This window comes from Labeo rohita, chromosome 1 (genome assembly GCF_022985175.1).
Source record: "Labeo rohita strain BAU-BD-2019 chromosome 1, IGBB_LRoh.1.0, whole genome shotgun sequence".
Lineage (NCBI taxonomy): Eukaryota > Metazoa > Chordata > Actinopteri > Cypriniformes > Cyprinidae > Labeo > Labeo rohita.
This window is the reverse complement of record NC_066869.1, coordinates 16,604,809-16,632,726: the sequence shown is the minus strand read 5'-3', so window position 1 is coordinate 16,632,726 and position 27,918 is coordinate 16,604,809. Positions and strand designations below refer to the sequence as shown.

The window sequence follows — 27,918 nt, the reverse complement described above, 5'->3', positions numbered from 1 at the left end:
CGTTGGTCTCCCTTTGCGTCTCCTTTAAGAAGTCCAAATGCCTTCTCCTCCTCCTCCTCCTCCTCCCTCCTCTCCACACTCCTCACATCTCATAGAGGTGTTATTGCATTAAGAATAAACCAGCCAAGCGATCAAAGACCCGAATGGAGTTTGCTTTATCACCCTCTGGCTACAAATCTTCGAGTGGAAATCGAAAAATACAGCCGACATCAGAAGCGCACTTTTTCGGAGCGTCGAGAAACGGATTTCTAACTTACTGATAGCCAGCTTTGCGTTTGTTGCGAAAGCTGACCAGGAGTATTTGGCTCGATTACGATGTTATTGTTCATCACGGGCACTTGAGCTGGGTGTTCGGGAGAGTTTTGAATGCGGTGTGGGACTCCCCGGGCTCGCTGCACGGAGATCCGGACGTGTTGAGAACAGGGAGTCGGTGACACGGAGTCCTCATGGCGCAACGGGTGCGTAAAAACCTCAACAGCAAAAAAACACTCAAACGTGGCCGTCAAGATTAATTCCACTCGGACGCTGATAAAAATGGACATAATTACAGTCAGATGTCCTTTAATTCCGTGAATGATTAATGTGTGTGTATGTTTATACACGTAAGTTGTTTTGGAATACACACTGCAACAAGTGAAACCACCAAAAACGAAACCCCCTTTTTCCCATTTCTTTCTAAAAACGTTCTTTATTTTAATTTGAATCAAATTCAAATATGCATTTTTTATTTTGCAGTTCTTATCTTAAATAATTCCATATATAGCTGACAGCCAAAAGCGTAATTTGATTCTCACAGCCTGTTCATAACTCATATTTCCATCGTTGGATACTTATCCGAGACCAATTTAATGCTACAAAACATTGATATTAATTTCAGTAATTATTTTTACACGCCGTTAAACCATTGCTACACTTCACTGTTATTGTAATTTATATTTTGACTTTTAATTTCAGCTAGCCTATTGTAAAACAAAAAAACTGAGTTGGAATAAAAATACAGATAATAAGAAATATTTCGTTTGGCTTCATATGAAACGACCGTTTTAAGACAGCATTAATTTTAATTTGACATAAAATGTCAATTGAAACTTCACATGTGTTTAAAATTTTAAAAACGTGTTCAAAATGTTTTAAAATATAATAGCAATGCATTCATATTTTCCGCTGTGCGTTCTAGCACATTTAGAAGTCATATAGGGCCTGAAAATTAAAACTGATCCGCCGTTAATTAATTTGTTATAAGTCTGAAACTACTCATGTGTAATTCGTTAATTAGTTTTTGATGCTCAATTTATTACCATTTAAACAAATAAGAGCTTTCTTCATTACTCATTCTCCCGTGGCTCCTGGTTATATCAACATTTGCAAGATGTGTGTACAACAAAGTCCCGGTCTGATTTTTAACTTCCAAGTTTTGAATTTGCTCAGTACGAGGATCTGGTCCATTACGGAATGGATGCGGTCGGGATCCCGTCTCCGATGTTCGGGGATCCTCACGCTGCCAGAGCGATGCAGGCGGTTCATGTGAGTCACGGCCCGCCGCTTCACCAGTACGCACACCCGGCGGCTCCCGGAGTCCCGTCGCCCGTTAACGACGCACTAAAACGGGATAAAGACGCCATTTACGGGTATGTGTTATTATAGACTACGTATTGTATTACGAAGACGATTTAGGCTGTAGAGTAGAAGTTCAAAGTGAAATATTTTCTATGCACTCGCTTGTTATTTTGAGTTATAATTTTACGATGCTCTGTTAGACTACTTTGTTATGCTGAAATACTGGAAATAATGTTTATATGCAGCCTAGACAGTGGGATTAAAAAAAAAAAAAAAGACTACATTGAACACAAACTAACTTTTATTTCCCTCACTGACATCAGTTTTTAACGATATAGCCTAGCAATGCCAAAAATTTAAAACTTTGTCTGTTGTCACAACCATAAATTTAGCATAAAACCTATACATAAAAAAGAACGTAAATTTTCACACATAAATTTCATTTTTATTGTGAAAGTTGTGGAGAAAAAAAAAAGACAGGGCCGCAAGCCTGAATGCTCTGTGCTTGAGGCAAAACGTTCGCCACAAATAGGCTATAAACTCCACTGGATGTGTTTTGTTTTTCAGGCATCCCCTCTTCCCTCTGCTTGCACTAGTTTTCGAAAAATGTGAATTGGCGACTTGTACGCCGAGAGAGAGCGGAGTGACCGGCGACGTCTGCTCGTCCGAGTCCTTTGACGAAGATATTACAGTATTTTCAAAACAGGTCAGGTCCTCGTTTTACCTTTCTATTATCGATTTATTATGCCATAAAAAAACGTACTAATATTAGCAAGCAACAGCGCAGCTCAATTTAATTTTGTGTGGAAAATGTGCGTTGATATTACGGACTAACGATACGATCGCCATTTGTTTAATTTCAGATAAGGGCGGAAAAACCTTTCTTCTCGTCAAATCCAGATTTGGATAATTTGGTAGGTCGCCCTGTGGTTTGAGATTATTTTTATTCAAATGACAATATTTGTGTGACGTGATATATGTCGTTTCGTTTTAGATGATTCAAGCCATACAAGTGTTACGCTTTCATCTGCTCGAATTAGAGAAGGTTGGACTTACTATTATTATTATGAGCGACGTGCATCGTGTAAATAATATATAGGCCGTTCGTCGATGATAAATGTCTGTTTTTATCGTAGGTGCATGAGTTGTGTGACAATTTCTGTCACCGCTACATCAGCTGTCTGAAAGGAAAGATGCCCACTGATCTGATGGTGGATGATAAAGAGGGGGGATCCAGATCTGACGGGGAAGAATTCACACGCACTCCAGGCGGGACAGACCAGGCAAGTCTTCAGCTCAAATCTTAATGCTTTTGTGTGCTTTTGAATGCTGTATTCTTGCCACTAGAGCTTTTTCAAGAAAACGAGAATTACTTTATACTAAAAGTTTAGTAGAAGCTAACATACAACAGAAATATGAAATAATATCAAATATTATCGTGATTTCTGTGGTTCTATGGTGAGAAAACATGTTTCCAGCAAATGGACAGTTGAAACAAAACCCATTTGGAATGTTTTTGGAATTTGTATTTATTTGGAAGCTTCTATGGAAGATTATTTGGAATGTCTGTGCTTTTAAAAATTCAAATTTATAACTGTAGTAAACACAAACTTAAAGGCACCTAAATTATACTCTTTCCATAATACATTAATATATTTTTATTTATTATTTATAATTTCAGTGTTGAATAAATTTGTCAGCTGCTCAAATACAGTAGCGGAGCAAACCTGAAACACTATCCTGAGAGTTTGTTTTTGTGGGGAGGCCTGAAACTCCTGTTTCATGTGATACAATACGGCCACAGACTATCCGTCCCCCTCGTCTATATTAAATAACAGCAGATAATCAATCTTCTGTCATTTTATAATGAATCATTTTTGCTCTTTTGAGGTTAAATGAAACTAAACTCTTCACATTATAGCGTTCGTGTTATGCATAATTAAATGTCACAGAATGATTACAGATCATATGATAATTCAGATTATATGTTGTCCATTTGAATACTGACACAGCAACATGAACACAAGTGTGACCAAACCTTTTAGAGAGTAAAAAGACATTCATTGATTTTATAAAGCGGGTTATTCAAAACCCAAATTTCTAATTATATTTGGTTCCTGGGGAGAAGGGTAAACAAAGTGTTTTAGATAACAGTCTTTTTAACTGTTGGTGTCAATCTGCAGCAGCACCTGAACTGCAGTCAACAAAAAACAAGAATCTGAAGTGCCTAAAAGCAAATAAATATATGTGGTTATTTCAGAATATGTAATGCAGCAAACAGAGTCAGAGTTCATTAACATTGTCAAGTGTGCTGCGTGTGTCGTGAATACATAATGCAAATCACCAAAGCATAGTTTTTCTGTTCACTGCATTGTTTGCACACGTGTTTGTTGTTTTCTGTAAGTTTGGTGTCTTGTGATGATAACTCACAGTGCATTTCTCTTAATGATGTGGTTTTGAGTCACCATCATTGCATTTGAAACATTAGGGATTACGTTTGTCTGGTTGAAAATCTTGATTTATTATAAGCATGTCACAAGATATCGTCTCCTTATTGTGCAGAGATTCTGAACATCTCCTTATTTATACAAAGTGTTATTCTGAGAAGACCAAACTATGTTGCTATTCTGTGCACAATTGGGACCGGATAACGGAAAGTGGACCACTTACTTTAGTTTGTCTCAATTTTGAGGCATTTGCTTTCCTAAACAATTTGTAATGGAATAAAACATATAATTTGGATATTAGTTATTTTTAAAATAACTATGCACTGTATACTACTGTGTGTATATATAAATGAGGAATTATAAGGTTAGTCCATTTACAGACAATATATATAAATACACAATATAAATGTTGGTTTCAAACATGTAGTTAAACATTTTTAATATAAATGTATAATATTACTACAATTGTATTATAAAGCTAAAATATCATACTAACGTCATCATGTTTTTGTAATAGTGGACAAAATAAATACTATATGATATGAACGAAGGCAGATTATAACCTAAATCCTGAGTTGTGCTTCATAAATGATAAATATTACTTTGAAATATAAATATAAAAATATAAAATACATATATTACAATAAAAATATACATATATATTCTCTCTCTCAAGACTAATGTAAAATCTACTATATATATATATATATATATACACGCAAAATATATATGTAATATACATATATATTCTCTCTCTCAAGACTAATGTAAAATCTACTATATATATATATATATGTACACGCAAAATATATATGTACAACGCAAAACATACAAATGTTTTAGATATATTTATGATATATTTATGTATACATTGCAAAACATACAAATATATGTAAAATCTTTTTTTATGTAGTGTAGTGAATACTATTTTTAGGACAAGGTTATGTGGTTATGTGTTGTTAATTTAAAGTCTTGAATTTCATTAAATATCTATAAAACCCACCATATATATATATATATATATATATATATATATATTATTTTGAATATATGAATTTTATATATTTTAAATTTAGTTCAGTTTAATTTTACTTTTAGTTTTTAATTTATTGTTTTACCTTATATAATTTATTAAATTTTTTATATATATTTATATATTTTATTTTATATATATATATATATGTGTGTGTGTGTGTGCACGTGTTTGTGTGTGTGTATGTATATATATATATATATAGTGAATTTTATATATTTCTATATATTTTATTGTACTTTTAGTTTTTGATATATTATTTTACTTGTATATTTTTTGTTATTTCATTTTATATATTTAATATGTGTATGTGTGTGTGTTTGTATATATGTATGTGTATATATATATATAGAGAGAGAGAGAGAAAGAATTGTATATATTCTATATATTTTATTTTTATTTTACTTTTGAATATATTATTTTACTTGTATATTTTGTGTATTATTTTATTTTATATTACATTATATATATCTATATATATATGTGTGTGTGTATAAATATATTACTATTACTATATTACTATATTATTATATATATTACTTATTCATGTCACTTCATAATGTCACAATATTGATTGGACTCAGAAATGTGACGACTAGCCCCAGTCTCTTCTAATATTAATCCCTCTTACCCTCTTGTGAACGGTTGCCAACTCGTGGTTAAGACATTTCTATTTAGGTTTAGTGTCAGTTAATTGCAACACTCTGATCGGATTGCATCTTTACAACATAATAAAAATATTTAGTTGTCACATTCATAGCTGGTCTCTATATGCAGCGTGCAGTGATATACACACTGGCCAGATGCACAGGTGTTTCACGTCATAGCTGTTATTATATCAAGTATTTTAGCACAGTTCGAACGCTTAATTGACCAATCAGCGTGCGGGGCCGTAACCATCCGCTTCATTCGCTCGGTTAAAGCCGACAAGATGGGTTTTCAAAATATCCTGTGCGTGTATGCGAGTGCGTTTGTTTGTCTTATAATTTCTGCGCAGATGTTTGTGCGTGCATGCGCACGTGTGTTTATATACAGCAGTCCGTAGTGCTTCTCAACTGTTTGCTCTTGCAGCATATGTTCTGTATTACTCCTTACAGGACGCCTCTGGTATGCAGCGCTATACTGTACTTAACCAATCGTATATTATGCCGAACGCAGCTTATTACTCTGTCTACCTGTCTGTCTCTCTGTAGGCGTTCTGGAGGGAGGACGACGCCGCATCTGTTCATTCTTCTGAAGCTCCCGCAGCCTGCGGCAGACGCCCCGGCTCACACAATGGAGACAACAGCAGCGAGCACGGTAACGCACTCTCACGCTACGCCACAGATACACACGCGAGTGTTCGCGAAGGCCTCGCCGTGTGCCAAGTGAAACAGATCTGCTGCAGGTTTGTCATCTCTAGCATACATTTACACTTTAGCACCACCACGGGGGTCTCTGACTGCACACACACACACAGACACGCAAGTACACACACCGGTAGACTGCTCCTAAATAACTGCAGCCGCTCAGTGTGTGTGTGTGGATGTGTGGATGTGTGTTGGACAGGAAATGGTGCATGATGGATATAAAGACTCTTCTCTGGGCTCCTCTGCTCTGAGCACCAACCATGGCCAATAAAAACCAGAGTACATACTTCCCCGAGCACCGCATCTGTGTGTGTGTGTGTGTGTGTTTTGTTCGCCGTGCCTCAGCGCAGCAGCTGTGAGTCTGGCCCAGACAGAATATCTCACTACCTGAGAAAGAGAAACAACAGACAGACAAACACACGGCTAAATGATCACAATGAAGCACAGAGTTTGTCCTCGAGCATTGTTTATACTGTAAACGTTTGCTTGGCGTCTTTTTTAAAGCTTTATGTCAAATTTAAAAGGGCCATGTCATACCTTTTTTTTACTTTTTTATTTCAGTTTTGTTTTCAGAAACAGTTAAACAGTTAGTTTTCATTTTCGTGACATTTTGCACCTTCTTTCTGACGCTTTAATCTAAACGGCTGCCAGCTGGCTTTTAAGAGTACTAATGGTTAAGACTTTTAATACTGTAAATATTTACTTGACTTTTTTTTTTAAAAGCTTTTAGGTCAAATTTAAAGGGGCCACGTCAAACCTAAATTTTTAATGCCAATTTTCTTTCCAAAGACAACATAAAACTAAAGAGCTAGTATGCTTTTAAGACTATTCATGTTGAAGATTTTTTTTTTATACTATTAATATTTGTTATAGTTTTTAGACTGAATTTTATAGAGCCATGCCATGCATTTTTACTGTTTTATGTCTTTTTGTCAAATTAGTTTTCAAAAAAGATAATAGATAATTTCATTTTCATGCCTTTTTTGATGCATAAAACTAAAGAGCTAGTATGCTTTTATTAATGGTTAAGACATTTTCGTACTTTAAACATTTGTTATGCTTTATTTATTGAATTTAAAGAGGCCATGCCGTGCATTTGTAATTTTATGTCTTTTTTTATGCATAAAACTAAAGAGCTAGTATGCTTTTAAGGATATTACTGTTTAAGATTTTTTATATTGTAAACATTTGTTAAGACTTTTTTATGATTATTTTTTTGACTGAATTTAAAGGAGCCATGCCATGCATTTTTACTTTTTAATGTCAAATTTAATTTTTTGTAAAATAGATTTTTTTTTTTTTTTAGTTTTTAGACTGAATTTAAGGGGCCATGCCAATGATTTTAACTTTTTTATGTCTTTTTTTTGTCAAATAAATTTTTATAAAAGAGCCATAATTTCATTTTCATGTCTTTTTTGATGCATAAAATTAAAAAGCTAGTATACTTTTAAGACTATTAATGTTTAAGACTTTTTCATACTGTAAACATCTGTTATACTTTTTTAGTTTTTAGACTGAATTTAATGGGGCCATTCCATGCATTTTTACTTGTTTTTTGTCTTTTTGTCAAATTTGTTTTTAAAAAAGAGCCATAATTTAATTTCATGACATTTTGATGTATAAAACTAAAGAGCGAGTATGGTTACGAGTTTTTATACTGTAAACTGTAAATGTTATACTTTTTTTTTTTTTTTTTTTTTTTTTTTTAGTTTTTAGTCTGAATTTAAAGTGGCCATGCCATATTTTTTTATATTTCCTATCAATCTGTCTTTTTTTTTTTTTTAAAGAACCATAATTTTATTTTTATGACATTTTGTTCCCTCTATCTGATGCATAAAATGAATGCACTGTTTCTTTTGCCATTATACTTTTATTAAGACTTTTATGTAAATCCCTTCTTTGCATGTGAAATGAGATGCACACTGGTAAACTAAAAGTGGTATCTTAATTAACTGGTTTTAGTCAGGTCAGAAATATAATTTAACATCACTGAATTATCCTACAGTTTGTTTTTTAATTTATACAAACAAATCTACCTGGATTTAAGGTAACAGCTGCATGTCAACACTTTTTACAGTGCAGTTTTTTTCTCAAAAAGTTGTGACAACTTATTCAATACAAAGTTATTTTCAATAAATGGTAATTTTCACAAGGGAGGAAATATATAACTCTACAAAGTTACTGTTTATTACAGTACAAAAGCAAAATTTGGCTTCCCTTTAATAAAACTAACTGCTAACAAAACACATCAGAGATGTTGAAATCATATCAAACAGAAGTTCAAATAATTATAGTTATAATGATGTATTCAGTGCGTAATTAAAAAGTAATGCTACTGTACTGTTGTGATGAAAGAAACGATCAGCGTAATGATGCTCAAATTATGATGAATGAAAATGAAGTACATGTGATGTATTTTAATAGTGGGAAAAAACATCAAACTAAATATTCACTTGCATTTATTACAAAGCTTTTGAATGTTAAAACCCTTTTAAATGGTGTCTAAAATGTTTAAAAGACATGAAAATGAATGCAGCCAATGCAAATACAATGTTAACGCGGGGTAATTGGTGTTTGGCTTTTTCCCAGGTGACTTTCTGGATCAGAGTGTTGCATCTCCGAGCACAGGAGAGGAGGAAGACCCTGATAAAGAGAGGAAGAACAACAAGAAAAGAGGGATTTTTCCCAAAGTGGCAACCAACATCATGAGAGCATGGCTGTTCCAGCACCTCACGGTACAAACACCTCTCTGCCTTTTCAAAACAGAATTAAAAACCAAGCGAGAATGTGCTGAACTAAGACCAAAAGTTACTAAACTTTACGCAATATAAATGTAAATGGCATAATTATATATAAAAATAGCAATGCTCAGCTACACTGAGAGTAATGAAGGCAGCCCAAGTTAAATGCATGTGGATCACTATCGGTTGCTCTGTAGTATAAGTTGCATTTCTTTATTTGTACACTTAATCTAAAGGTCATAAATACACAATTAAGTCTATAAAACAGCTTACTTATGCACAGAGCAAGATAAGAAGCTTATGTGGCATGTCTGTACCTGCACGGCCACGTTATTTCAACCTCAGTGACTCTCCCACATTGCCTAGAGGCTAGTTAGTGAACACACATACACACATACACATACACACACACACAGAGATTCACTAATGACTAGTGTAATGACATATTGGGATGAAACACAAGCAGGATTTCCTTACTCATGTGTCATGTGTACAGTGTGATAACGGTTTCCATGGTGAAGTGGGCGGGATCGACTCAGAGCCCCTCCCCCTCCCTCTAGCCTTGAATATATAATCAGCGTTATTGCTTTCAGAATTGCACGGACATTTCTGCAGTCTCATTTTCCTCCTCTCTCATTCGGAAACTTGTTGAATCTCCTTCCAAACAAATAAGCGCTCACACGGCCTCATAAACACTAGCTCATATGCGTCCCACATAAAGGCTGTGATTTGGAATTGGGTAATTAGTGGGTAGTTTGTTGCCTTCTTGACAGCAGATGTGAAGCTGCAGAACACAAGGCTGCCTGAGCAACCGACAGTATGGACGAAACACTGCAGAAGGGGTTTTTGCTTTTAGATTTGATTTTAGACCGCTCTCGTTCTTTTGTATTTTTAGTATTATCTACAGATGAGTCACGAGAGGACAGGAATGAGATGAACGCTTTTAAAAATCTATGTATGTTTCTAAAAATCTATTTTAAAAATATAAAAAATATATTGGTGGAAAATATATTTACATAAATATATTTTGAAACATATTTGAGCAAATATATATTTTTGGCCTTTTTTGAAATGTATTTTACAATATATTTTTTGCCATATGGATTCTATACCAGTCAAAAGTTTTTGAACTGTAAGATTTTTAATGTTTTTTATAGAAGTGCTCATCAATCCTGCATTTATTTGATCCAAAGTACAGCAAAACAGTAATTTTTTAAAATATTTTTACTATTTAAAATAACTGTTTTCTATTTGAATGTATTTTAAAATGTAATTTATTTCTGTGTTTTCAAAACTACATTTTCAGCATCATTACCCCAGTTTGCAGTGTCACATGATCCTTTAGAAATCAATCTAATATGCTGATTTGCTGTTCAAGAAATATTAATTTTTATTATTATTATTAATATTTAAAACCGTTGGTTACGTTTTTTTTCAGGATTATTTGATCAATAAAAGATCAGCATTAATTTAAAATAAAAAGCTTTTGTAACGTTATACACTATACCATGTAAAAGTTTGGAGTCAGTATAATTTTTTTTTTTTTTTGGAAAGAAATTATAGAAATTAATACTTTAATTTAGGATGCTTTAAATTGACCAAAAGTGATGATAAAGACATTTATAATGTTACAAAAGATTTCTATTTCAGATAAATGCTGTTCTTCTGAACTTTCTATTCATCAAAGAAACCTGAAAAAATTCTGCTCGGCTGCTTTCAACATAATAGTAATAATAATAAATGTTTTTTTGAGCAGCAAATCAGAATATTAGAATTATTTCTGATCATGTGACTGGAGTAATGATGCTAAAAATTCAGCTTTGAAATCACAAGAATAAATTAGATTTTAAAATATATTCAGATAGAACAACATTATTTTAAATAGTAAAAATATTTCAAAATTTTACTGTTTTTGCTGTACTTTGGATCAAATAAATGCAGAAGAGACTTCTTTAAAAAATATTTAAAATCTTGACTGTTAGTGTGTATATATATATATATATATATATATATATATATATATATTAATATAATATATATATATACTATTTATTTATTTATGAAAGAAATCCATACTTTAATTCAGTAAAGATACAATAAATTGTTCAAAAGTGAAAGACATTTATAATGTTGCAAAAGATTTATGTTTCAAATATTGTTCTTTTGAACTTTCTATTCATCTAAATATCCTAAAAAAAAATGTATCGCAGTTTCCACTAAAATATTACGTTTTCAACATTGATAATAAAAATAAATGTTTCTTGAGCAGCAAATCAGCATATTAGAATGATTTCTGAAGGATCATGTGACACTGAAGACTGGAGTAATGATGCTGAAAATTCAGCTTTGATCACAGGAATAAATTACATTTTAACATATATTCACATAGAAAATCATTATTTTAAATTGTAATAATATTTCACAAATTACTGTTTTTTCCCCCATTTTACTGATGTCTTTTCATTAAACCCCCTCCCCCAAACTGTTCCCAAACCTTTAAATGGTAAATAAAATTAGATTAGCTTAGCAATAGTGCCAAACCCTGCTGAAATCACTGTATATGAGAACAAAAAGTACAGGCTTAAACCAGTACATGATCAACTTAAGAATTAACTTGACAATCACAGAGTAAAAGTACATATTTCTACTATTATTGTACATTTTGTAGTGACGCATATACACCTAACTATTCATCACCATGATTTGGAGGCAAACAATGAAACAGACTGTGGCTTCTAGACGTGAGGGTTTTCCCTCAGGCGCCGAATAAGGTGGTTAGCATGCAGATAGATGACATTACAACATTCCCTGAGATCATTAGGGGGTCAAAGGTCGTGAGTGTAGAAGAACGCGCCCCCCCCCCAACCTTTATTCCCGTACAGTTGCCTGCTCGATTCAGCTCCAGCAGCCACACAAACACCACGCAGCGCCATCGCAGACATTACTGCATCCTTCTGTTTGAAGTTTAGAAACACGAGACGCACACGCAGAACGTAACTCATATGTTTTCCACCCTGCCTATTCCCAGGCTCTGATCATTTTCAATCTTCATATTCGTGTTTGTCAGTCGTAAATGTGATTTCGCAGACCTCCGCTCGCTGATTACCCTTTAATTCTGCTGCAGCGCAGACCAAAGGAATAGTTCAGCCAGTCATTATTTTTTTCGTTCGTACTGTTGCTCAAGACCCATATGCTGTCATTTCTTCATAATGCATGAGTCATTTTGACTACTTTTATGGTGGTTTTTTTGTTTGTTTGTGTTTTAGGCCTGGTTTATTGTTCCATGAGTTTCATTACATTTCGAGGCCCAAAAAATATGCAGGTTTGGATCTGCATCTTGAAAAAATTCTGCTGATGAAATGTCAAAAGTTTCTGTTTTCATGACAAAACAAAGTACTCAAAGTACTTTAGCTTGCAATCTGAAAATGAGTAAAAAAAAAAAAAAAAAAAAAAAAAAAAAAGTACAAATAATTTAAAGTCAAAGAGCTTTACACAAGTATATAAAGAATTGTATTTTTTATTAATACATTTTTTCTTTCTTTTTTTATATTCCCCCCAAATCTGTTTGGATGTAGTAAACCATTCATAAATACACAATAAATATATAAATACACCCACCGATATAGCATAAATAAATATATAAATAAGCAAAAGCCACCCACAGTTATAGAATAAATAAATAAATAAATAATTAAACATGGCATAAATAAATAAATAACACTCCCAGATATAGCATAAATAAATAAATAAATACTGTACTTCGAAGTACTAAAATAGTACTCAAAATACTTTAACTTATGATCTGCAAAGGAGTAAGAAAATATGTACAAATACTCTATTTAAAATCAAGAACTTTACATAAACACAAGTTTATACTTTTTTTTTATTATTATTAATTTTATTTATTTACCAGCAAAAATAAATAAATAAATACACTCACAGATATGGCATAAATAAATAAATAATGCCCGTACTTCAAAATACTCTAATAGTACACAAAGTACTTTAACTTATGATCTGCAAAGGAGTACAAAACATGTAAAAATACTCTATTTAAAGTCAAAAAACTTTACATATACACAAGTAAATAATTTTATTAATTTTGTTGTATTAATTTTATATATATCTTTTTTAATTTCCCCCCAAAATCTGTTTGGATGTAGTAAATAAATAAATAAATAAATAAATACAGATATAGCATAAATGAATGAATGAATAAATAAATAAAAACACCCATGGATACTGTAAAGCATAAATAAATAAATAAATAACCACATTATAGTATTAAAAAACACCCATAAATTTAGCATAAATAAATAAATACAGATATAGCATAAATGAATGAATGAATAAATAAATAAATAAAAACACCCACGGATACTGTATAGCATAAATAAATAAATAACCACATTATAGTATTAAAAAACACCCACAAATTTAGCATAAATAAATACCCCCACAGATATATAATAAATAAATAAATAACCACGCACAGATATTGCATAATAAATAAATAAATAAATACAGATATAGCATAAATGAATGAATGAATGGATAAATAAATAAAGAAATGAATGAATAAATAAATAAAAACACCTATGGATACTGTATAGCATAAATAAATAAATAAATAATCACGTTATAGCATTAAAAACCCCCCACAAATTTAGCATAAATAAATATATACCCCCACAGATATATAATAAATAAATAAATAACCACGCACAGATATTGCATAATAAATAAATAAATAAATACAGATATAGCATAAATGAATGAATGAATGGATAAATAAATAAAGAAATTAATGAATAAATAAATAAAAACACCTATGGATACTGTATAGCATAAATAAATAAATAAATAATCACGTTATAGCATTAAAAACCCCCCACAAATTTAGCATAAATAAATAAATACCCCCAGAGATATATAATATATAAATAAATACTTTTTTTTATTTTTTACAAAAATCTGGGCCATGTTTGCATATTCTTCTGTCGCTGAACATATTTCTAACCTTGAAATCCTGATTAGACCTGAAATAATGTCTTCAGAATCATTCATACATAGAAAAATTGGACAAACTGGCTCAGATGAAGACAGGAATTATGTCTTTATGGCAGTTTTTCTGATAAATGACCGTTGAAAGCAAAAATGCTACAAATTCCACATATTTTGTGAGAAAGTGTGACACGCTAGAGCAAAATTTTTGGAATCAGCGGCACAAAATGAGCAAGAAACCAGTATTGAATTTCACTATGCACTGATGTAATGTCAACGTTTTTTTTTTTTAATACCACTATATAAGAGAGCTGGGAATACGGGGATTTCCCTTATTTAACGCCCACCTGTAACAGTCCCTTTTGTTTAGGGCTTTATTTATACTTTCCAATGCTACTGTTTTAGTCGGTTTCTCCACAGGCGTAGTTTTCCTTTGAAGCTGCGGAGCATTTGGTTGTAATGAGGGCGCCGCAATTAGCGTCAGTCCCAAAAAATGAGGAGCGGAGGGCTGCGGTGGGGGGCGGGGCGGGCGCCACCGACTTCATTTAGCCCAACTGCACGGGCATGTTGTGCGAGGATGGATCTGCTGGGGTTCCTCCCCCCCCCGGGGTCTCTCCAGGGTCGAACTCGCTGTTATCAAAACACCATCCATTACGCCTCTGACAGCTCCTCCTGGGGACCTGGGCTCTGCTAGACCCACGGGGAATTTCCGTCCTTGCCCGTGAAAAGAAAGGGATGCGGAAAAGAAAAATGTTGGGGAGAATGAAAGAAAGGAGAGGTGATTCATCACGGCCAGACTTTTTTCGTAAACGCAGAGGGGAGGGAGGCGAAGACGAGACGCAGAGATGAAACGGCGAACCGTCGGACGCTGAAGTCGGGCCTCGCTTTGGGATGCGCTGAAAAGTTAATGAAAATCACAGTCGGCCTGCTGGGTCTTTGCAGGAACATCTTTTTAAAATGAAAATCTGTTTTATGCAGTGGTGGAGAAGCTACTTTAAAACTAGCTTGCCAAGTAACTTGTAATTTAGAGTGAAGCTGCTATGAAGAAAGCTATTTGAGAAAGCAGTTTGCTACGTTACAAGTTAAGCAAAAGTAGCTTTACTAAAACTACTTTAAATCGATTAAGTTATTTATACACCAAAAAATAGATAATAATAAAGAATATTGCAACATATATATACATATTTTAAATAAAATTATATATTAATAAAATATTAAATCAATAATATTTTTTAAATTATTTTATTAAGAGAAATATATTATAATGAAATGCATATGTAGGTATAGTTTGTATATTATAATACTTTATGTATTATATCCCAAAATATGTTTTATATATACACGCATATAATAATATGTATAATAAATGTAATATTATACATATAATGTATATGTATTATAGTATCTATATACAGTATTTAGGAAAATTCTATAGTATTTATTTAGGAAAATACTAAAATAGAATTATATATACTATTATTATTATTATTATGTTTGTATTATATATACACACAAATATTATAAAAATAGTAATAATAATGCATTTTACATAAATATCTAATATTTAATACATAATAAATATTGTATTTATATAGAATTATATTTGAATAAAATATATTTATGTACCTTTTTATTGAAATACTTCATATACAAAATAATGTATTAATAAAATATTAAATACAAATTCAATAATAATGATAATACATTTTACATAAATATATAATTTGTATTAATATAGAATTATATATGAAAAATATTTAATTATGTACCATTTCTTTATTGTAATACTTCATATATAAATTACATATGAATAAAATATATATTTATGTACAATTTCTTTATTGTAGTAATTAATGTATAAAATTATATATTAATAAAATATTAAATACAAATATGATAATAATGATGATAATATAGTTTAAATAAATATATAATTTGTATTTATATAGAATTATATTTTAATAAAATATATATTTATGTACCATTTCTTTATTGTAACGCTTAATATATAAAATTATATATTAATAAAATATTAAATACAAATAAAATAATAAGAATAAGTATAATAATAATAATACATAAATATAATTTGTATTTATATGGAAATATATTTTAATAAAATATGTATTTATGCATTATTTCTTCATTGTAATACTTCATATATATTATATTATATTTGAACAAGATATTAAATACAAACATGATAATAATTATAATAATGTTAATACATATGTATTTATGTATAATTTCTTTATTGTAATACTTCATATATAAATTATATATTAATAAAGTATTAAATACAAATAAAATAATAATGATAATACATTTTACAGAAATATAAAATTTGTATTTGTCTAGAATTATATTTTAATAAAATGTATATTTTATATTTATAATTTCTGTATTCTGTAATACTTTATGTGTGAAGTAAGTACGTACACAGTCTTTAAATATTGGTATATTACTTTATATATTTATATACTTAATGTATAATATGATTTTTACATTAGCACTATTTGGATCTAGCATTGTTTTTTTTGTTTTTTCCCCTGTTGTCTGTGATTTTTTTTTTTTTTTTTTTTTTTTCTTTTGGGTGGGTTTAGAGTTTAGTCTAAAGTCTAGACGCAGTGTTTGAGTACAATACAGAGACCATCACACACACACACACAGCTGCAGCGGGTGAGGCTGGGTGTGTTTTAGTCTTTTTAAGCACCGTTCACCCTGAATTACCGATCATTAGAGCCCTAACAGTTTTACTGCCTCTGTAAACAGGATAATGACCCCACACACACCTTTAACTCTTCATTGAGTTTCACACGACACACACACACACATCTCCAGCCAGCATGGCTCGCTCGCTCGTAAAGTTCCCCACCATTTGCTACCAGAGCTCTCGGAGTGCAACAGGTGTTAAGAGAGAGTCATTCGTGGGTGAGGTGTTTATAGTCGCTGCTGTAAAACTCCTGCTCCAGGATCAGTTTAATACACACACCTCTTTATTTATAGATCCTGTTGAGCTTCAGACGGCTGACCTGGGATCAGTTGTTGTCTAATTACAGGTTGAGACCTCCTCTGTCACCGTGTGCGTATCCTTTGGGTTTAGAGAAAGCCTTCGGTGGTTGCTAGAGCTGTCACCCTTGGTTACAGGATAGCAATTTGTAATGACTTTGTGGCTTGGCGTCTAAATCCCAGCTGGCAACTCTCCGATTAGCGCATGGGGTTTCCTTTAGAGTTTAGGGCTTTATTTGCCAAGATACACAAGGAATTTGTTTGGCTGCGCATGCAACGCAGTTCAGCGGGGGAACAATGGCAACTGAAACCTGATACTTCTTGTTGTTTTTTGGTGTGTTGTTTCTATTGTTTCTGTTGTTTCATGTTCTACTGTATGGAATAATCTTTAATGGATCTTTAAATGTTTTGGAAAAAAAAAAAAATCTCGTCTGCTCACCAAGGCTGCATTTATTGGATCAAAAATAAAATAAAATCAGTTAAGTTGTGAAATAATATTACAATTTAAAATAATTCTGTTTTATCTTAAATATAGTAAACAGTATATTTTAATACAAATGAATAAACTAATTTGTCTATATGTGTGCATATATTATTAAAATATGTTTTAATATATTTTAAAATGTAAACAAATTTTAAAAATCTAATTATGTCTTTAATAAGAGTTTATTAATAATTTAAATCTAGTTTTAAAGTTTTATTAATTATTAAAGTATTATTACTTATTATCAATTTTATTAACAATTAAAATGTAATTCATCTAATGTTTTTAAGATAAAAAAATCTTAATTATGCTAATCTTAATTATTTATATAATATATTATTTTTATATATTAAATTACATCTTAATATGAGACTAAGTTTTATTAAATACGTTTTGTTAGACTTTAAAATGGTTTATCTTAAAAATATCTTAAGTTTGCAAATCTTAATTATTTTTAATGTGTATAATATTTATAATATAAATTGTTAAAATTCTACACATATATATATAACGTTTAACTTTTTATTAAAATACATTAATAATGTCTTTAAGATTAAAATACATAAATTATGTAAAATTATGTACAATTATTTATATGATACATAATATAAATTAAAATAATTTTTTTATAAATTAAATTACAGTTTAATATGAGTTTTGATGTTTTATTAAATACATTTTATTACATTTCAAAATGTAATTAATTTCATTATGTTTTTAATGTCTTTAAAAAATAATTAATTATTTATATAATATATTATAGAAATATTACAATAATTTATTTGTATATATTAAAATGTTCATCTATATATAAAATATATAAAAATCATATCTTAAAAATATCTTAATAATGTAAATTATTTCTAATGTTTATAATATATATAATTTATTAAATGTTTTTAAGACACATTTTATTTATATATGTAATTCATCAAATATCTTAATTATGTTAAACTTTTTAATATATTTTTTATATAATTTTTATATATTTACACATTATATATTATTTATTAAATTATTTATATACAAAATTGTTTGTTAAAATGTGTTTTAATATATATATATATTGTTATATATATAAATATATAGTTGTATATTACAATACAATCTTAATTTATATAAGTGAATTTCTAATTGACAAGCATCAAGTCAACATGAGATCAAAACTGACCTTATTTTGACTTTAATGCACATTGCTGGTTTTATCCTACTTCTTATGGAAGATTTCTGTTTCACTTAGAAACGTTACAGTAAATGGGTTGAGAACACTTCATACCAACTTCAGATTGCACACGTTTGCTTGTGTTGTGATTGTCAATGTTTGTGCCCCGCAGCACCCGTACCCCTCTGAGGAACAGAAGAGGCAGCTGTCCCAGGACACTGGACTGACCATCCTGCAGGTCAACAACTGGTAAGTGCTCATCAGACCAGACTAACACCACATCAGCTCAACTCAAAAATCCAGATGTGAAAGTATGAGCAAGTGATCAGATATTTCTCGTCTTTTCTTATTTCTAATGACAAACAAAATGATTCAACAGCATGATGTCATAGGAAAACCTTTTCAAGTTCATAAAAAACAGACAATCTGGCTTTTTAAAGAATACACAAACCAATACAATACAAATGATAGACAGTCAGACAGACATATCCTTTAAAGAAACTCAACATGCTTGTTTTTATAGTCTGAGTGTTTGGTTTCCAAATGTCTCTTGGACTTCTATGGCTTCATGCTCTCGGCAGCCAGTCATTCACCACACAAAAACACATTGTGGTCGACACTTACAATGGTTACGCTCGCAGCGACTGAACCCTAACTTAATGCAGTCTGGATCATGTTTTTGGATCATATTCTTTGGTGTCCATGTTTTTAGGCATGACATGTAACCTGTCTGTGTTTCCATCTGTCTTTTTTGACGAGCTATTACAGATAAATATGCATTTCACAGCCTTGGACATCAACAGCAATAGATACAGGAAACGTTTTCAGCTCCCTATCAACTTTTAAGCTGATAAGCATATCTGTTTTGCTATCCTAACCGTGCACGATTACATGGTTAGTTTAAGCATTTATCTCGTTTTTTAGTGCAGAAATTCCTTTGATAATTGTACACTGCTTGTGACCCACCAAGCACTAGTTAGCTGAAGCCACCGATAGCCATTTACTGCAAAAAAAAAAAAAAAAAAAAAAAAAAAAAAAATATATATATATATATATATATATACATATATATAATTTATTTATTTGATATTAAATAATTCTTAAATAATATAAAAAATATATTAATTTTGGACTGTGGGTGTAGTCAGGTTGATTCCCTCATATCTAATAATTTCTGTGACTAATAAAAGTAGATTCTATTACATGCAGTACATTTTAATTGGCAGAAGACTGTCTCGTCTTTGGCTTTTGGCTCATCACTGTAAACAAATTCTAGACCTCGAGAGCCCTTCATAATCGAAATGACAACTAATTAGCATTTTAATCACCAGAGTGAAAATACATTAGGTGCTCATCAAAGCCCAACACAAACAAGCGCGCAGAAAGTGGCGTGTGTATGTCTGCAGCTCCGGCGCGCAGAGGAAACAGGTGAGGGAACGAGAGGGGTGAAAACGAGCTGCTGTCAAATTAAACAGAAATTATCACTGAGAACAGCTGGACTGGTTTATTTAAACATGGACACACACACACACACACACACACTGTCCTCCGAGTGAACTCACAATACAGTGGGACTAAAAGAACACTTTATGTCTATGGTTTCCAGACAGGAACATTTGTTGTTGAGTTTTCGATTTGATAGGCTACAAATATCATAGCGTAAATTATTATAAACTGGAAACCGGCCTGAGAATGTATGATGGGGTCATAAAAGTCTGAGACAACAATGAAACTCTTGGAATTTTGTTATTTATTCAAACCTGGAAATGAACATAAAGCTAAAAGATTTTCACTAATGTTAAAACAAAAGTTCTTAAATTATACAAATAGTATAATTTGAAAATTAATTGTGTATTTAAAAACAAATATAATATTTTCACTAGTGGTTTCTTTTCATTCTCACCATTAGTAAATTTTAACATAATATTGATATTTATATATATATTGAAATTTATAAAAAATTTTACTCAGAAATTGCAGTTTTCATACAAATACAAAGACACATTGTTTTATTTAATTTTTTTTAGCATTTAATATAAAACATTTTTATTATATATAAAAATATATATAATTTAAAATGAGTATATATAATATATTATTATAAGATTTGTATTATTTATAACTTATTATTAATATCTACTATATAATTAATAATACTCTATAATATTTTATAATTTATTCATTATAATTTTATATTTTTCTCTCAAATATTAATACTTTTGCATACATTTTATGTATCATTTATTTTATTTTAAAAACTATTTTAGAATTCTATTAATACACAATTTTTTAATATATTTTAATATATTAAATATATATTAATATTATTAATATCTAATGTATGAATAATATTCTTTATAATACGTTATAATTCATTCATTATAATTTTATATATTTCTCTCAAATATTCATAATTTCAATACTTTTGCATACATTTTATGTATCATTCATTTTATTTGTAAAAAATATTTTAGCATTTTATTAATATACATTTTTAAAAATATATTTAAGTATATCAATATTTTTCTTAAATGTGGGTATATATAATAGTATATAGTCTGAATCTGAGGGTCCAAAAATGTCTAAATATATATACAATAATATACAATAGTATACAATAACGCAGTAATACATAAGCGTATATATGGCGCAGCAGGTTCGTTCTGCACTGGATTGTAGTGGAAAGGTACTATGTGTTTCTTTGCTCCCTTGTGCACCAGAAAGGGCCCCCAAATATTTCACTTGCTGCGTAGTGTTGTTATGTATTTGGCGTGCGTGTTGGGCCGTGTACGAGTGTGTGTGTATTTGGAGTGAACAGGCAGAGGCATGAAGCTCGTAAACTTGGTCTCGTGGTGAGAAGAGGGGTTCAGTGAGGGGTCAGCTTTTAACCCCCTTAAAGAGTGGGACGGGCCCGTCCCCGCTGGGGATACGGCTCTTATCTCTGATTGGTCACCTAACGGGCGGAGCTGAGAGAGATGCTCGCCCTCAACAACCTCACAAAAGCGTTTATAGTACCTGCTCTGAATGTTCGACCTCTAGCGCTGCTCTTCCTGTTTATCTCTGCTTTTAATGCAGCATTACTCTTCTTCTTAACTTGTTAAGCTGCAACATAATGTGTACAGTTTAGTATGAAATCCTATAAAATATACATTTAAATTGGCATTTTTATTTTTCCATGCGATCTCTATAAACTATTAATACTTTTGTGTGTATGCAGTGTGAATAGTAGTATGCTAGGGAAATAGATTATGCATGTTTTAATGTCTTAATGATGCTCATCAAGGCATTTATTTGAATAAAAATACACATTTGCATATATTGTAAAATGTAATTTATTCCTGTGATCAAAGCTGAATTTTCAGCAGCATTACTCCAGTCTTCAGTGTCACATGATCTTTCAAAAAATCATTATAATATGTTGATTTTGATGCTCAAGAAATATTTATTTTTATTATTAATGCTGAAAACAGCTGTGAAATCATGGTACTTTTTTTCAGGATTCACTGATGAACTGAAACAGCTTTTATTGAAAAACTTTTGTAATATTACAAATCTTTTATAATATAGTATAAACCTATGCACTGTCACTATTTATTAATTTAATGCATTCTTGCTGAATAAAAATATTTTTTAATATATAGTTTTTTGGTTTTCCAGTATGAATTTCTATTACATCCTTTTTTAAAATAAAAGAATTTATTTTTCTTACCCCACTGGGAATTTTGGTTTGTTGCAAATATTAACTTTTGTTAGATTAATTCTTAAAACAAGACAAAAAGTGCGCAAGTGTGGTTATAAAAGTAACATAATTAATATATTCTGAAACTAAAAGTTTATTTCTTATTTGTCAATTCATCGTTTTTAAATTTGGTGGATGTTTATGTCTGCTCAAAGTTGGTCTGATGTAAAGTCAGTCTTCTCCTCAACTCTAATGTCATATGGTGTTTAACATTTGAGATGGTGACACCTCTCACAGTGTGTGTAATTCACTTCCTATGAATTAAAAGTAGAACTTCCCCTCCTTTGTGAAGGTTAAAATGGAAGCGAACCACCTGGGGTGATGCAGAGCAGTCATTAATCATGTGTGGACTTGTGCCCTGGCACCCGGCGGTCAGAGGTCAGGGGGAATTTTTCAGGCTGAGAAAGAGCAGAGCTGCGCCGCTGCCCGGGGTGTGAGGTCACCGAGTCAGGGGGTCAAAGGTCAAGCGTAGCATGGGAATAAATGCGGAAAGCATTGAAGTTCTGCGCAACGTGTTAATTTATGTTCCGTGGTAAAATAAACGAGCATTCTAAAAATTTGCCGCCAGTGGAATGTTGTGGGTGGTTGCTATGGTGTTGCTAAGTCTCGTTTCTATTATTCTGGTCTCTAGACGTCTACTGGATTCTTGGTCCATTTTATTATTCATCAGGCAGGATCATAAATCTGATCATTTCAGACTTAATAAGCTGCATGATTGGAGGAATCATTCAAGGCTGAAGCACAAACTGTGCTGGATGAGTTGCACGCCAAAGTTTAATACTCTGGGTTTGTTCAAATCCATAATCATAAGTATGAGCAATAATTTTAATGATGTTTGCCTTTGATAGAAGCCAGCAGCGTTAATAAAACATAAATGTGCTTTTATTTCTTTTTTTACTGTTTTCACCCGTGTTCTTTCATTTGCTTCGTCAGGTTTATCAACGCCAGGAGAAGAATCGTCCAACCGATGATCGACCAGTCCAACCGCGCAGGCAAGTGCCTTGTAAATAGACTCAGATCTTTAGCTAAAGTGAAGTGCCGTTCATCCGGGACATGCTCTCGCATGCCATATGCACTATATTTTAATTATTGGTCTATGCAAATATTTATGAGATTAATGGATTTGGCTGTTACATTGCATTTTTTTTCTGTTTTTGTCAGTGTTTTGCACCATGAGCGTCAAGTTTTTAAAACCGTGGCTCAAATTTAAAGGCTTTAATTGTGCAGCAAAATATGCTGAAAATTCAGCTTTACGTCACAGGAATAAATTATATTTTGAAATATATTTACATAGAAAACCGTTCTTTAAAACTGTAATAATTTTACACAAATGTTACTGTTGTTACAGTATTTTTAAAACTTGCTGGTGTGTGTGTGACCCTGGACCACAAAACTAGTCATAGGGTTCAATTTTTACAACCAATCTGAGGGTACAAAAAATCTAAATATTGAGAAAATCACCTTTAAAGTTGTCCAGATTAAGTTCTTAGCAATGCATATTACTAATCAAAAATTAAGTTTTGATATATTTACAGTAGGAAATTTACAAAATATCTTCATGGAACATAACCTAATGATTTTTGGCATTAAAGAAAAATAGATAATTTTGATCCATACAATTCATTGTTGGCTATTGCTACCAATATACCCGTGCTACTTATGACTAGTTGTTCAGTTGTGTTGTGCTATTTTTAAACCCAAGAACGTGTGCTGTATCAACTGGCCTTAAAATGTTTTTCAGGATGAATTGGTTGAACTCAGCCTTATCCATCACACACACACACATACTCCTTTGGATGAAATGTGAGTTGTGTTGGTCTGGTGAGGATTAAGGCTTGCTATTTGCAATGGGCCTCAAAGACATTTGTCCAGTGCTTACGAAAGTTTAAAATTTTTCTGACCCATTTTTGTAGCTTGGTTTCAGTAAATAGTCTGGTTGAGCTGGAAAGGGAGTGTTGTTAGCATCGCGTCTGTTTATACATTTCCTCTGGGAAGCGGCTGGCGTTATGTCTGACCTTCTTTACTTCGTCTTGTGTAATATATGTGTAATGCACGTGTGTTTGTGCGCAGTAGGTCACGGCGGGCCGTACACTCCTGATGGTCAGCCTATGGGAGGTTTTGTCATGGACGGACAGTCACACATGGGCATCAGACCACCAGGTACATCAAGACTGTGTTCAGATGTTTGAGAGACAAACTGTAAATCCAGCTTGTAACTGAAGCCAGGACTGTTTCATTTATAAAATGAAGTCAGCAAAGTACTGCTTGGTTTATAAAATGCTTCCAAAATCTAAATAAATATATATTGAATTATATTTTGCTTGAAGAAAATAAAGGGAGCAGTGTGTTGTTGTGGACTTTGATGTTGTATTTAGAACATTTAAGCAAACTTTCCCTCTCAGTTCTGATTGATGTAACACAAAAAAAAGTTTTTGAAAGAATTGAAAAGTTTTATTCTGCACGGATGCACTAAACTAATCAAAAGTAGCAGAACGGACATGTATAATGTTACAAATGATTTCTATTTCAAATAAATGCTGTTCTTTGTAACTTTATATTCATAAAATAATCTTTAAAAAAATGTTATCGCATTTTCCACAACATGAAGCAGCACAGCTGTATTCAACATTAATAATAATAAGAAATGATATTTGAGCTGCAAATCAGCATATTAGTATGATTTCTGAAGGATCATGTGACACTGAAGACTGGAGTAATGATGCTGAAAATTAAGCTTCAATCACAAAAATAAATGAAATATGAAAATATATTAAAATAGACAGTAGTTGTTTTAAATGTATCCATTTTGTCTAAACTCTTACCAACCCCAAAATAAATATCTAAATATCTAATGTGTGTGTGTGTGTGTGTGTGTGTGTGTATATATATATATATATATCTATATATATATTAGTGCTGTCAAATCAATTAATCACGATTAACTGCATCCAACTATATTTGACTTTGACAAAATATATATTAGATAATGCAGTTTTGTCGAAATCACATATATGTTGTGTAATTACCTACTTATTTTGAGTGCAATCCATTGTGATTATTCTGTTTGACAGCACTAATATGTACGTTAGCAAATTAGATGCATGCAGTTTGGTCAAAATCACATGTATGTTGTGTAGTTACAAACTTATTTTGAATGTAATTAATCATGATTAATTGATTTGACAGAACTATATACATAGTCTATATATGTATATGTATATGTATGCATGCACACACACACACACACACACACATTTTAGCAAAGTAGATGCATGCCAGTTATGTTGAAATCACATATATGTTATGTAATTACAAACTTAATTTGGATGCAATTAATCATTTCGACAGCACTAATATATACATATATATATATATATATATATATATATATATACACACACACACACACGTTAGCAAATGAGATGCATGCAATTTTGCCAAAATCAAAACAAAAAAATTATTTACATAATATTTTCTCAAAATTCACCAAAAGCATTTGAAAATACCAAATCCAAAAGATCCATTGTCTAGTCTGTCAGTATATGTTTATGTGAAAGATCTGAGAAATGCATTTCATGAAAGTGTCTCGCTCTCTCTCTGTCTGTCTCTGTCTCTCAGCGGCTCTGGGTGGTCTTGGGGGAGTGAATATGGGGCTGGAGAGTCAGTGGCACTACATGTAAACAAACCCCTGGCATCCTGCTGAACACAGCAGAGCAGAGGTACGATACTGCACCAGGGATTCCCCTCGTATGAAATCAGCTCTTACGGCTGTTTGAGCAGAGAATTCTATTACGTTTTCACAATTATTCACAATTTTTTTGCCATAATTTGTGAGATATAAACTGAACACTGTAAAAAAATGATTTTCCAAAGTCATATATAAAACAAAGATCATCGGAGTACGTTTTACAAAAAAAAAAAAAACACTTTCAGTGTTTTCAGTTTTCAGTTTTCAGTGTTCCGATGTTTATTCAGTGTGTTACTTTGTAATTATTTGTGTAATTATTAGCAATCCCTATCCCATAATTCCACGTCACTTAGTATAAACCGGTCAGCCCGATTAATTAGTCACTCACTTACGCAGTGGAGACAGTTTATGACTTTGAATCAGTTAATGTCTCAACCAACTGGAAAAGATAAAGATGAAAGCGGCTGTTTTGATAGCAATATCAGAGTTGATTTGTGACAGAACTGCCGCCAATAGTGTTTCTTCATAAATGATTTCAACTCTTTTTCAGGCTTTTTGGCGAGAGGACCGATCCTTTGCTCACGTACCCGGAGTTTTCGGACGGATTCGGAAATTGGATTTTGACTCGCACCACCACGAATGGCCTTTATTCAACGGTACAGATACCTTACAGAAACCCTACAGCTTTACTTTCAAAACGAGGCGCCAGACGCATTCAAGATGGCCGCCGGGACTCACATTCCCTGTGATGGGCAGATCAACCGTATCAGTACAGAGAGAAAACAATACAGGAAAAAGAAATGCCTCAACACCTGGACGTAGCCGCTCTGGGCCGGGAGATTCCTTCATGTGACCTTTCACCTGGAGCCAGGTGAATCTTCAAGTGGCCTGAAAGGCCAAAACAAAGTCTCGTGTTTCAACTCAAGTGCCACCTGAAATGAAGAGTCATTATTCTGCAGACAAAAGCCCGGGAGTATTTTCGCAGCGACAGACGTGGACGTCACGCTATCGGACATCTGCGTCACACTTCGCGGACGTCTATTACAGGAATTCACCATCTAATCTGTTCAAAGCAATTCAATACAAAGCCCATAAATGTATATAATGCTGCTGGATGTGTCAAACGTGATACAGAAACGGTACATAAACGCTGGTATTGCCCGATGAATGCAACTAAAGGTTTCTCACGCATCATTAACTGCAGTATAAATGCGCTCAGATGCATCCGGACGGTCGATGATTTTGAAAGGTACTAATGATTGTTTTACGGTTTGACTGACGTGAGCTGAGCTGTATATTCACACTATGTGTGTGTGTGCGTGTGTGTGTTTGTTTGGTTTTCAGTGAGTGTGGGTTTATTCACATAAAAAATTCATACCTCAACACGTGTGTTATATCTTTTTCGCATCTGCTTCATGATTCATTGGCTGTGTTTGAAATGGACTAGTGTACTGCTTTCTATACAGTATATTATGTACTGTACAGAGTAATTTTAAAAACAGTACAGTACTGTTCAAAAGTTTGGGGTCAGTAAGGTTATTGTTTTTAACAAATTAACCAGCAAGGAAGCATCAGATGAATTAAAACTGACAGTAAAGCCATTTGTGATCGATTTCTCGATTTTATGAAACAACATTGATTCTTAAATCGCAGAAATCGATCAGTCTAGCCGTTTTCAGGTAATGAATGGAACATCATAACGCAC

The 27,918-nt window shown here is 32.0% G+C and overlaps 1 protein-coding gene across 2 annotated transcripts; it reads left to right on the top strand.

Moving 5' to 3' along the window:
- The first annotated feature begins 59 nt into the window (after nucleotides 1-59).
- meis1a (Meis homeobox 1 a) lies at nucleotides 60-27,602 on the top strand. Of its 2 annotated transcripts, none has more exons than XM_051139339.1 (13): nucleotides 60-458; nucleotides 1,429-1,628; nucleotides 2,125-2,263; nucleotides 2,421-2,471; nucleotides 2,552-2,602; nucleotides 2,694-2,840; nucleotides 6,231-6,336; nucleotides 8,976-9,121; nucleotides 18,959-19,035; nucleotides 23,459-23,517; nucleotides 24,599-24,685; nucleotides 26,144-26,244; nucleotides 26,764-27,602. In XM_051139339.1, the coding sequence occupies exons 1-12, from the start codon at nucleotides 447-449 to the stop codon at nucleotides 26,203-26,205; spliced, it is 1,137 nt and encodes a 378-aa protein (XP_050995296.1). In that variant the 5' UTR covers nucleotides 60-446; the 3' UTR covers nucleotides 26,206-26,244; nucleotides 26,764-27,602. The 2 variants fall into 2 exon arrangements, with proteins under 2 accessions (XP_050995296.1, XP_050995215.1); XM_051139258.1 differs by having other exon boundaries at nucleotides 24,596-24,685.
- Nucleotides 27,603-27,918: the final 316 nt, after the last annotated feature.

What these genes read in the sequence shown, in the direction of transcription:
- meis1a (XM_051139258.1), top strand. An exon ending in GGCTGTTCCAGCACCTCACG is followed by an intron (nt 9,122 to 18,958) that starts GTACAAACACCT and finishes TGTGCCCCGCAG; the next exon opens with CACCCGTACCCCTCTGAGGA. An exon ending in CATGGGCATCAGACCACCAG is followed by an intron (nt 24,686 to 26,143) that starts GTACATCAAGAC and finishes TCTGTCTCTCAG; the next exon opens with CGGCTCTGGGTGGTCTTGGG.